The 12,663-nt window shown below is 41.7% G+C and overlaps 1 protein-coding gene across 2 annotated transcripts in view; it reads right to left on the bottom strand.

Annotated features, from left to right (window-relative positions):
• Nucleotides 1–240: 240 nt before the first annotated feature.
• Nucleotides 241–12,663, bottom strand: part of cep128 (centrosomal protein 128) — a 75,463-nt gene continuing 63,040 nt past the window's right edge. The window contains exons 19-24 of one of the 2 annotated variants that reach the window (XM_018732284.1): nucleotides 6,987–7,036; nucleotides 6,674–6,697; nucleotides 3,645–3,722; nucleotides 2,273–2,386; nucleotides 1,553–1,661; nucleotides 241–573 (exon numbers count right to left, since the gene is read on the bottom strand). In XM_018732284.1, the coding sequence (XP_018587800.1) occupies nucleotides 497–573; nucleotides 1,553–1,661; nucleotides 2,273–2,386; nucleotides 3,645–3,722; nucleotides 6,674–6,697; nucleotides 6,987–7,036 (452 nt within the window). In that variant the 3' untranslated portion in view covers nucleotides 241–496. Of the gene's footprint in view, nucleotides 599–1,552; nucleotides 1,662–2,272; nucleotides 2,387–3,644; nucleotides 3,723–6,673; nucleotides 6,698–6,986; nucleotides 7,037–12,663 lie in introns of both variants that reach the window. The other variant, XM_018732285.1, reaches the window with a different exon arrangement.

The following is a 12,663-nucleotide window of genomic DNA, read 5'->3' on the forward strand; positions in this document are numbered from 1 at the left end:
AAAGACTGACAGATGAGACGTGTAAACCTGAGGTCCATCTGTTCTTACACAACACAACTTTTCAGGCAAAACCTTTTCTGAATGTACAGTAAATGTGTGCAATATTCAGTACACGCATACACAGAATACTTGTTAAAATGTCGATCTGAAATTCAGCCAACAAAGGGATATTTTTATACAGATTCTTGCTCCATCCAATGCTGTTACACTAAAATGTAGCAAAGATTGTGTTACCTTAGTGACTGAATAACTGCATAGGCAGAAATATGATTAACTGTTACTGCAGCAGTTTGGTCAGGAAAAGATGTTGGAATAAAAAGTTTCCACTGGATGGATTACTTTATTTTACACCCTTCCATGCAAAAATTCCTGTGGGACATCTGTCTTTGAGGTAGCTGCATTTTATTGCTGTGGAGCCAGTTACACATGAACCAAGCGAGGAAGAGGTCCGAAATGATAGATACCAGAGTATGTAACTGTTTGGTAAGATGAAGAACTAAGTGCTCCCATTCTCTGTGCAACATTTTGCTTTGCCCAAAGGGGACTGGCCATCTTCAAGCACGCTGGGAAAATCTGGAGAGGAGAGACATTTGTGTGGCTGTGAAGACGGAGGAGAAACATGTCTTACGTCACATCTTCAGCACTGAAAAAGCAAATTAAATGCCAAATGGTACTTTTCGTAGCCTATTTATTTCACAACAAACATGAACATGAGTAGTTTCTACAGCCCATAGCTGGTAATACTTGTCAGAGCAATTGCAATAAACTGCTGAGAGTGCTGGTCTTAACAAATGATTTTGCACATTCATTTGTATGGTTTGTATTGAAAAATCATGCTCCTCATATTGACTATTCTTTTTTTGACTGACAAATTTCTTACTAAAATCCCTTGAATATTTTGAAATGTCTATGTGATATCAGCTGACCTTTTTTAAAAACAGAAATCATTCTGGAGAATCACAACTTTTTTTGCATAGCCTTCAGTTAATTGATACAGTGATAGGTTTGTACCAGAGAAATCCTTTCTTTCGTGTTGGAAGTAATGAAGCATGAAATTAAATGTATGTTAAAAATCCACATAAGAAAGGTGAGCGTGTTGTTGATTGCAGAATTTGAGCCTTCATCCTGCTAACAGCTGAAATACTGCACATTGCATTTTTGACACTGTCTATACAAACAGTGCCTTAAACAAGAATTCAGGCCCTCTAGGCTCTTTTCAAACATTGCTGCACTAGAAACGATACGGATACATCTACTGCAAGTCCACTTATTTGCTGTTGTGGCCCAGTTTGCAGATTGTGCCAACACTGCAAAGTAACACATTGTACATACTTTGTGTACCATAGCAGCCAGTAGGTGCCTGTAAACAAAGCCCAGCAAAAGTGCACTAGTTCTCTGACCTCACTGACCCTACTGGTCAGACAATGTCACATTTGGGCTGATCAAAGAGTGTGTGCACCAAGTAACAATTTCAATTTCGCACCAAGTGATATGCTTATGAAAAGTTTGGGTCAATGGTGCACATTGCAGAGGTGGCACTCAGTGTACTCACAACCCATGCTGGTGAGTAGGGTGCTGGACAGGAAGCTGCCCTGGTCCCGGATGGAGGACGACAGGGTGGCCAATCGAAGGCTGCGTGATGTAGCGTCCAACTTGTCGTTCTGAAAAAAATGAACATAGAGGGAGCCACGATTAAAGAACTGCAGCTGCATTAAACCCCTGTGTGTGGCCAATCAAATCATTTTATTTACAAAACCTCTGGATCTTCCAGAGTTCATCACTACAAATAGCTGCAGTTGAGACGACTTGGAGGACGCATTTCAGAGGGAATTTTAAAGGGAGGATTTTTTTTTTCTCCCATATATGGGGAAATTCCATGCGTCAGTTTCTGTATATTCCATCCAGGCTTCTGGATGGGAATTCTAGACAGTAGGAATCATTAACACTTCACAGAGCTTCTGCTTATAGGATGTTAGGCTGGTGCAATTACCATCTACTGCTAAGTAAGTCCTCTGGCAATGGATTCCACCAACACAAAGTATGATGGGGGTTGAAAGTTCGGATTGATCACATGAAGGAATTATCTGCCTCGTGGCAGACAAATGATTCGGCAGAAACATAAATATCACTTCATCATCTGCATGGATTGTCTATTTCTTTCAATCCACAGTAATAAAGCCCACCACAGTGGTATAGAGGAATGGCAAACCAGAAAACAATCACACACAACTCCGACGGAGAGGTGCACAGAGCGGTCGGTTCACAAACAAACCCTGTATTCCTGGATCCGTCTTTTGGACTCTTCGAGCTCATGTTGCAGGACCCCAACGATCTCCCTGTACTTGGCGTAGCGTTGCTCCACCATCTCCCTCTGGCGCTGGCACTCCTGCCATGGGGGGTAGGGGGGGGTGCTCAGTCATCATGCTGCACGGATACAGGGCCCTACCAGCCAAAGTGCTGACTGCAGGCTCGGGGAAAACACTGCTGCTCTACATCACCATAGGCACACAGCCGGTGCTCACAACAAGATCTATAGATGTATTCAGTAACTATATTTGCAGTAGTCTAGCTACTGACACTACAGTACCCTCTTTACTGCATCACGACTGCTTGTAGCGAAGGTGGTTCAAAATCAACCAGGATTTTCTTTACTATATTCACCAAAGCTTTGTGAAATGGGAAATGTTTCCCAGTAAATCTATTTCAATACAGCTGTAGGCTGAGTGCATGAATCACCAGAATGGATCACAATGAAATGGCTGAAATTTTTTTGTTTTTCATAGTAATTGTCATGCGAATGAAGGTAAACATTTTACGATTTGAAACAAAACGGCTAGCAAACTAAAAAGTCATGTGGGAGTTCTGGCTGTGTTGAGAGCATTTATCCACTGAAGAATTCAGTGTTTTTGTTGCCTGCTAATCTTGCAGCCCCGAATACAGCACAGCTGTAGAAAATTAAGAAAACTAGACTGCTGCCTGCTTTAAACTACCTATTGCATGTTACCTGAATGGGATCAGAACAAGGCTGAAAGGAAAGCAGTGTTTGAGGTACAAAAAGAAATGGACAGAAGAACAGAGCTCCCTCTGGACTCGCTAGAAAGCCTCTGGTAGACTGTGATAGGACTGTGATCTCACTGAGTGAACCATATCGTAGGTCCCCATACCCAGAAGGCTGTTGGCCCACACTGGTCAGCCTTGTGTGCTGGAGCCTTGCTAGCCACAGATGGTCAAATGCTGTCTCTCAACCAGGCATTCCACAGGATGAAAGGCCCAGAGTGTCTTGGGAACACTGGCAATGATGCCTTCCAAAAGCTATTCTTTTTTTCTCACAACGGTTTGGGTAACTACACGTTAGGCACTTCGGAGTGACTCCACCCAGTTCGCCCCATCCCATTCAGACTACCATGCACCATACCATACAATGCCATACGCTGCCCTCAACGTATCAGCAAACATCTAATTCAAACATTGTGCTCAACAGTGTAACAAGATGCAGAAATGCCTCTTTTTTTCTGGAAGACAACATAAAGGAACCAACAACTATGGAATATGTGACACACTTCTTTGATGGGCAAATGACTCAAAACTTGGTCATATGTCAAAGCATAAGCAAATAGGGCATTGCTTTTCATTTGGCTGCCTACCTCAAGATCCTTGAAGTTCTCAAGTAAGCTCAGCTTCTCCGGAACAGACTCCAGATGCTCTAGTGCAACTTTAGTCCGCTGAATGGGATTAAACAGGATAAGAAAAAAAACAAGTTTTGGGAGAATATTTAAGATGTACACTAACAATTACAAGTTTCATTGAAGGGCCTTTCATTTAAAAAACACATTCGGTGATCCCTGTAATGCGAGGCTGTAGTGAAAAAGACAGTAAATCAGTGAGTAGACAGAAAGCTCGATATTAGCTGCCATTATGTTTTCGCAGTAAGCAAGAATGATTTAAAACAATGGGCGAAAACTGAAGGCCACAATGCTTCTACTGGTAATCTAATTTGAAGCACTGAACTGTAGCGCACAAGTGTGATCAGCTGAAGGAATACCAAGCAGCTCATTCATTTCTGGCACTCCATACATGTATGAATGGCTTTTAAAGAAAACGGTCATTATTTTTAACAGAGAAGCAATCAAATTACTTCCGGATTACTGTTTCATGTTGCTTTTCTTTTGAACACGTTATCTGACATGCAGAAAACTGGGTCTCTACTGACTCTCTGTATTTATCATTCATCAGTCAGTTTAACCAGAAAGCTCGTGTTTACCACTAACATATATACTAAATACCAATGGGTCGAACCTGAGAAAGAAGGTCAGATGGATGTCTATTCTTTCTCACACGGATCCACAAAACACAGAAGAACCCACCCCACCCCATTCTGAATAAAAAAAGTAGTTTTAAAAAGTGATTTCTATGGACTTACCAGTAGCACAGAGGTCATTATATGAATACCATAAATAGTAGGCTTTCATAAAAGCATCTACGTATTTCTCCTCATTTGGTGATAACTATTGATCTGTGCTAGCTTTGAAGATCAATAATGTATTACTGCTGCTGAATCAAAGGCACTGTTATCTTCCACATTCAAATGGAGAGCCTGCAGCAGTTGTCACTTTTGCAATTATGATGTCTTGCACAATAAAAGTGGGGCCTCACTGATAAGACAAGTAGAATAGGGCTGAGCTATACTTACATAATATGACTTTCTGGTGCCCTGCTCCACACCCACTCACCCACTAACTGCTTGTCCTGCTCAGTGCTGCAGTGATGCAGAGCCTATGCTGGAATCACTGGGTGCTTGACAAAGGGGGTACACACACACTGGACATGCTGCCACAAACACATACTTTCCCATGCCCACACACACACACACTACAGGTAATTTAGAGTGTCCAGGTCACCTGAAACACGTTTTCAGACCAAGAGAGGAAACCGGAGTACCCGGAGGGAACCTAAGGTGAAACAGTGACACAGCAGACACAGGAAGAATATGCAAACTCTACGTAACTTTAGCCAGATCCGAACTTACGCCCGAAAAGCCCAGGTACTGTGCGACACCAGTCCTTGCCTCTCTTCCAGCCCAGAAGATCCAGAAGAAAGTCAATTTTATTCTGAAGCCTTAAGTTACTGTGCTTGTGTCCCATGATCATAAGTGTACATTTTAATTGTACAACTGAAAGTGCTGAAACATAACAAGCGTGATGAGAGAAACAACAGGACCAGATTTCCTACTTATTTTCTAACGTGTTACACTACAGCCAGACTTCTCGCTTTGGCCACCGATAAACTATACCCATGGTATTTATTTCAGGAAGTGTTCTCTAACTGTGCAAGCCCTCCTCTAAAACCTTACATTTACTGTTTATATTTGTCAGCCTGAGTTGCATGGAGCACAGAACTTTGCTTTCCTGTGCAGGGAAATTATGATACTGACTCGGGCTAAGTCTCTTCATGGGCCTTCGGAAAGTTACCACACCTTTTTTGTCACTTACACTTACACATTGCTTCTCCCAGGTCACTTACTGTATAGCACTTTCATCAGAACAATGTTAGATAGGGTTAGGGTTAGACAGAAGGTAGAGTGGCGCAGCAGTGAATTTTCATGTCACTGGGGAAGATAAAGGAGTTGACAAGATCTTCTAGGATAACTGATTGACAGCAAGGGGGTCAAGCAGTAAAAATATATGCCAAAGACTAGCAGTTGGTAAAGCTGCAATTAAACATCGGGGAAAAATCCTTAAATGTGCCGACATACCGACAAAAACGAAGACTATAATTGCTGAAGCAATGGTATATCGTGTAACACTTTATTGACATGAAAGATGAACTTTAAATAATGAATAGGAGAGGAAAAAACACAGACACTGTGGTGCTGGAGGAGACTTAAGAATACCACAATAGCCAAATCAGGCCACACTCAAATGGAAGAACAAATGAGGAGACTGTGGTTATCATACCTTGGATGCAACATGCAAAGACGAATTCTTTTTGTGAAGATAGTAATGGTTTGAATAATTGGAGGAAGAAGAAGAAGAACAAGGTAACTAGGAAGTAGTGGATGGCCTTAGTCACAGCAGGTCACCATGACTCAACTCCATTGGACTCAACATCACAAATCTCAGATCCCTCCTAACTGGACATCTTATTCCACGGTTTTCACAAATAAAAGTCCACAATATGGTGGATTGGATACAGTTGTGATGAATTTAAACAAAACATTAGATTTTAGTGTACATTAATCAATTAAAAATTAAGGCAACAAAGGGTGAAGAATGTCATGATAAAAAAATGCAGGTGTAATCTCAGAAGGAGCGCAGCTGTTGAGCTCAAGACATATGAACTTCATGAAAATAAAATAAAAATAACTTTGGACAAAAAATGTCAAATAATTTCATGTACTTTCTTTAGCAATGTCACTACACTGGTGTACAATGCTCTCCCGAAACAGCATTTAGAATGTTTTCCAAGGTCAACATGAATGAATCACACTTCCAGATATCTGTCAGAAGTAAAACCCTAACCTGCTCCTAGAATGGAACAGTTTTTTATTTGAGGGAATATCCAGAGCATGGAAATGAATTACATTATGCGTAGACTTTTGATACATAACTGTATAGAAACACATCATGAGATTTTATAAATGTTGATATTTAAAGGTTATTTACAGTCTACTTACAGTTTCCAGATCCAATATTCGGTCCTAGAAAAAAAAGGACAGATTTCAGGGTGTGACAGTCACGAGAACAAGGTGAGAGAAACATACACTGTTGCAAGCTCAGTTGTAAGCATGTCACATTGGAAAGAGTTACACAGTGAAATACTGTGCTTAGAAATGAAATCAAGACAGTAACATGGTGTAGGAATGTAACAAGTATAGAGTTTATAGCTGCTGTTCTGCATTAGAACAGCTCAAGAACTTCCTGCTCTCACTGCAGTGGAATGTGGGAATGACACCTGGAAGGGCGATCCTGCAGGCTCCAACCTCTCACCTGGAGGCTTTGCATGTCCTCATCTTTTCTGCGCATCCTCTCCAGCAGCTCTGCAACCACAGTCGCAATGATATTAAGATTGACAAGTTATACATACACAATTTAAGCTCACCTTTAAGACATAAATGATGACTAATTCAATCACAGAACGACTACAATGTTTGTTAAACATCCACATATGTGCACAGTTATCTTCACTCATCATCAATTCTCCTCCTCGCTGTCAACCAGATCCTCCATCCCCACTCACATTTTTATAGCTTCTGGGTGTTTATGAAGGTAATTTTGAGTTTTTCCTCTCCCAACCCCTTTAAGCAGTCTTATTCAGAACACCCAAGGGATGTTCATAAGGATAACATGATTTGTGTGACAGGTGCAGGGAACTACAATGGAAACACAGAGAAAGACACTTTGTGAAAGAACTATGGTTTGAATGATTTCAGGTTCAATTACTTGCTATTCCACCCTTGTCTAAGGTACTTTACTTAAATTACCTAACTGAACGGTAATAAAAAGGTACATATTTGCAACCTTTGCGATAAAACACACTGTGAAGCTGTAGAAAAAACCAACCTCTGTAGTTCTGAGGCCTGGATTAGAAAAAGTTACTTTGTACGAATGCAATAATAAAAATATAATTACAAAGTGTATTGTGAAAGAAAGGGCTACTCTAGACAAAGCCCTGTTCATGTCCCCCCAAACCTCTTAAAGTAATGGGTCATGCCTATATGCTGGCCCTATTGTATTTTACTTAAACATATGCCTTTTAAGAAAAACTAAAAATCCACATTATACACAAATTACATAAGCTATTGAGTAAATTCTTGTATGCACAGGAATGAAGAAGATGTGTTCCTCAAACTACTATATTCTAAAAATTAAGTCATTTTGTATCGTGAGCACAGGCAGGAAAATTGAATAAATACTGAATGAGGAAAAATATAATTTGAATTTGACTCAGTGATTTTTCTTCCATCTTTGGAAGTTTTTTTGTTTTCCTTTCCTCCGTGACCAGTTGGTTTACCTTATAGCGTTACTAGCTAATATGGTTCTTGTAGTAGTTTTATGTTTAGCTAACCTTTTATTTATGTTATTTTTATGTCTCTTTATCGTTGTTCAGCACTCGGTGTCACTGTGGAGAGAAGTTGTGATAACTAAAACATACCTAACTGTGCTATAGAACCAGTTTTCCTACTTACATTACATTACATTGCAGCTAAACTTCTCACTTTTGGCCATCAATAAACTATGGCCACGGTATTTATGGGGGGGGGGGAACACACAATGTGAGTTTTTTTTTTTTTTTTTTTTTTAAACACTGTATCTCACTGTGGGAGGTTGTTTTACACAAGAAAGCAAACAGCTACAGTACACCTGCATTGGTTAGCACTCATGAAGTAAAACATCACTTTGCCTTACTGCCTGACAGCTACAAGATGAGGTGATCCCCAGATTGTTTCTGTAGGATACAGCATACCTGGCACTCTGACCTGGCTGGGTGATGCCTTCTGTCTGGGGCTATTAGTGCTGCTACTGTAGCCATAATCGATACTACAGCCATAATCAATACTTACCACAAATGTGCTCTGCTATACATTAGAAAAGTGCATTTGGATACAGTTGTGGTGAATTTAAACAAGACATTAGCATTTAGTGTAGATTAAGATTAGATTTACTTGATGATATAAGGCTTCAAGATGCCTCAAATTGTGACATTATTCTCTGCTACTTGCTTCATGTCGTCCACTCTTCTCTCCGCCTGTGTACCTCTGCTCTGGTGCACCCAGCTCAAGTGACGTCTTTCAACAGACGTTTTTCTCCAAAGTGACTTACACTGGACACTATGTACTATTTAGCTGCCATGTTCTCACCCGAGGTCACTTACAGTGTTAGATGCACCACTCATCTATGCAGTAGAGCAGTGGAACACTCTACATTTTTTATTTAAAGTAGCTGACATTTTTCTCCAAAGCAACTTAGTGTTAAGCTCCCTAAAATTATTAACCCATTGATAAAAATTAGTAATTTTACTGGAGCGATTTAAGGTAAGTATCTTCTTGCTCAAGGGTTTACAGCACAGCAGTAAGTGATATTTGAACCTGTGACTTTCACATCCAAAGGCAACAACTCTAACCACTATAATTCTATAGCTGCCCAAATACACACGCATGGGCACTGAACCCACATCCTGTCGTACCATACAAGTTCTGAGAGACTGAAATAATTTTTTATTTATTTCACACCTGGTCTGGGATCAAAACACACACACACACACACACACACATTGACTGAAGCCACTTGTCCCAAGCAGGGTCATGGTGAACCGGAGCCTAACTCAGCAACATAGGGTGCAAGGCTGGAAGGGGAGGGGACACACCCAGGATGGGACACCAGTCCGCTGCAAGGTACCCCAAGCGCGACTCAAACCGCAGACCCGCCAGAGAGCAGGACCTAGCCAAGCCCACTGCACCACCATCCTCCCCAGGATCAAAACCGCAGCGTTAAAATTTCTGCACTAAAAATGTCTGCGTGCTGTAATCTGTACTGTACACCAGGTACCGCATATGCCCTGCTTTAGAGAACATTTAAATTCAGCTCCGTCAGGCGCAAGTTTATAATGAGCATCATTTAAAAACAGCAGCCCACAAGACTGAACTACAGAAAATCCTTCATTTTCTCTGATTAGTTTCCACTCACACTGCTATATCTAGGCCAGCACACACATACACACACGCACGCACACACGCACACACACAAAAAGTGCTGGTTCCCACTTATCACATTATATGAATAGCAGATTTCATGAGGCAGCACTGCATTCATTTAATACAATGAAGAATCACCACATGACTACTTGTGCCACAGTTATATAAGGCTGAATGTGATGTGCAGAGACAAGCTTATGGTGCCACATAACCGTTTCCAGCCTAGAACCCGCTGACAAGCCATTTCACTAAATAAGCATATTTGACAGCTTTATCCATAAGGCACACCTTAGCACAAGGTTCTGTGTGTGTAAGAACGTGCCAATAAAGAAGCTGTTTAGTCAGTCATGTCTTTCTTTAGTAGTGTTTTAATCCCCTTTTCCTGTAAAGGCCATGAGTGCTCATGACAGGGATGTGAAACAGGCATGGGGGGTGTAGTCTGCAGGTGGGGGGGGAGGAGTGATTATTGTGAAGGCGACAGTGTCACCCGTAAATACAGCGTTCCCAAAGCTCCCTCCCCAAGTGCTTGCTGGAGCGGCCAAAGCAAAGGTGCGCTGATGAGCTGCACAGTGAGAAAGCAGGGTGGTTAAAAGGGTTAGGGAACCCGCGGCAGGGCCATTGATCAGCATGCAGTGTGAGGAGTGCGAGGAATGTGGGGAGTTTGTGGTGTGTAAGAAGTGTAAGGAGTGTAGGGAGTTTTTGGAGTGTGAGGAGTTTGTGGACTGTGGGTGTGTGGGCAGTGTGTGTGGAGTGTGAGGAGTATGGGAAGTTTGTGGTCTGTGGGGAATGTGTGAAGTGTGAGGAATGTGGGGAGTTTGTGGAGTGTGATGAGTATGGGGGTGTGAGGACACACACACACACACACACACACACACACACACACACACACACACACACACACACACTGCTAGCAGGGGCTGTGTTCTAGAGCATGGCCTCTGAACACACGGTTTCTCTGCCATGACTCATGGTACAGATGGGGAACACCTTTGTACCAGTCAACTGTGACCTCATGTGCCCTTCAGATTCCATCCAAATGTCACCTTCAGCTGGCAAAAGAAGGTGAAAATAAGGTTGTTGCATCATCCGCCAAAGTAAGGCAACCTTTACCTGCGTCCACATGCAGCCAATTGTGTCAGGGCTCAATACAAAACCTCCTTATTGTGGTAAAGCTCTTGTACAAAGTTCAAACCCTGTGGTAAGAGATACCCTACATTGATTTTACTCATTAGTTTGTGATTCATGATGTTTCACATTGGCTAGAATATGATAAAAATTGAAAATGCTTTTAAAAGAACAAACAAAAAGAGTCCATGGAAAAACAAACCATTCAGTAAAAACTTTGCCTTTTTGGAACCCTAATACATTTGATCCTAAATCTTTCCAAGGGGCTTCAGTGCAAATGAAAGTGAAGGAATAAAAATTATGATAATTTATTTGTAGAGCCAATGCTTTTCTCCAAAGCAACTTAGTGTAAACCTACTAATTTGTACAAGGGGTTATATTTTTACTAGAGCAGTTCATGGTAAGTACCTTACTCAAGGAACTACAGTAGTAGCTGGGATGTGAACCTGTGTCCTCAGAGAACTAAGGCAGAAGCTCTAACCACTAAACTACATACCACCACATGCACCACTCCACTGTATATAAATATTACATTCTAAGATGTACGCCGCTTTGGAAAAAAGCGTCTACAAAATGAATAAATGTAAATAAATCCTTTGATCATTTACGATTATGAATTATACACTCACCGGCCACTTTATTAGGTACACCTGTTCAACTGCTCGTTAACACAAATATCTAATCAGCTAATCACATGGCAGCATCTCAATGCATTTAGGCATGTAGAGATGGTCAAGACGATATGCTGAAGTTCAAACTGAGCATCAGAATGGGGGAGAAAGGTGATTTAAGTGATGTTGAACGTGGCATGGTTGTTGGCGCCAGATGGGCTGGTCTGAGTATTTCAGAAACTGCTGATCTACGGGGATTTTCACGCAAAACCATCTCTAGGGTTTACAGAGAATGGTCAGAAAAAGAGAAAACATCCAGTGAGCGGCAGTTCTGTGGGCAAAAATGTCTTGTTGATGCCAGCGGTCAGAGGAGAATGGCCAGACTAGTTTGAGCTGATAGAAAGGCAACAGTAACTCGAATAACCACTCGTTACAACTGAGGTACGCAGAAGAGCATCTCTGAACGCACAACACGTTGAACCTTGGAGCACATGGGCTACAGCAGCAGAAGACCACACTGTGTGCCACTCCTGTCAGCTAAGAACAGGAAACTGAGGCTACAATTCGCACGGGCTCACCAAAATTGGAGAATAGAAGATTGGAAAAACGTTGTCTGGTCTGATGTGTCTCGGTTTCTGCTGTGACATTCAGATGGTAGGGTCAGAATTTGGCGTAAACAACATGAAAGCATGGATCCATCCTGCTTTGTATCAACGGTTCAGGCTGGTGGTGGTGGTGTCATGGTGTGGGGGAAATTTTCTTGGGACACTTTGGGCCCATTAGTACCAATTCATCGTTTAAAGCATCGTTTAAACACCACAGCCTGAGTACTGTTGTTGACCATGTCCATCCCTTTATGACCACAGTGTACCCATCTTCTGATGGCTACTTCCAGCAGGATAACGTGCCATGTCACAAAGCTCAAATAATCTCAAACTGGTCTCTTGAACATGACAATGAGTTCACGATACTCAAATGGCCTCCACAGTCACCAGATCGCAATCCAATAGAGCACCTTTGGGATGTGGTGGAACGGGAGATCATCATGGATGTGCAGCCGACAAATCTGCAGCAACAGCGTGATGCTATCATGTCAATATGGACCAAAATCTCTGAGCAATGTTTTACAAAGAATTAAGGCAGTTGTGAAGGCAAAAGTGGGTCCAACCCGGAACTAGCAAGGTGTACCTAATAAAGTGGCCAGTGAGTGTATAACTCCATATTATATAAAATTAA

This window comes from Scleropages formosus, chromosome 1, assembly GCF_900964775.1.
Source record: "Scleropages formosus chromosome 1, fSclFor1.1, whole genome shotgun sequence".
In the NCBI taxonomy this organism is placed as follows: Eukaryota; Metazoa; Chordata; class Actinopteri; order Osteoglossiformes; family Osteoglossidae; genus Scleropages; species Scleropages formosus.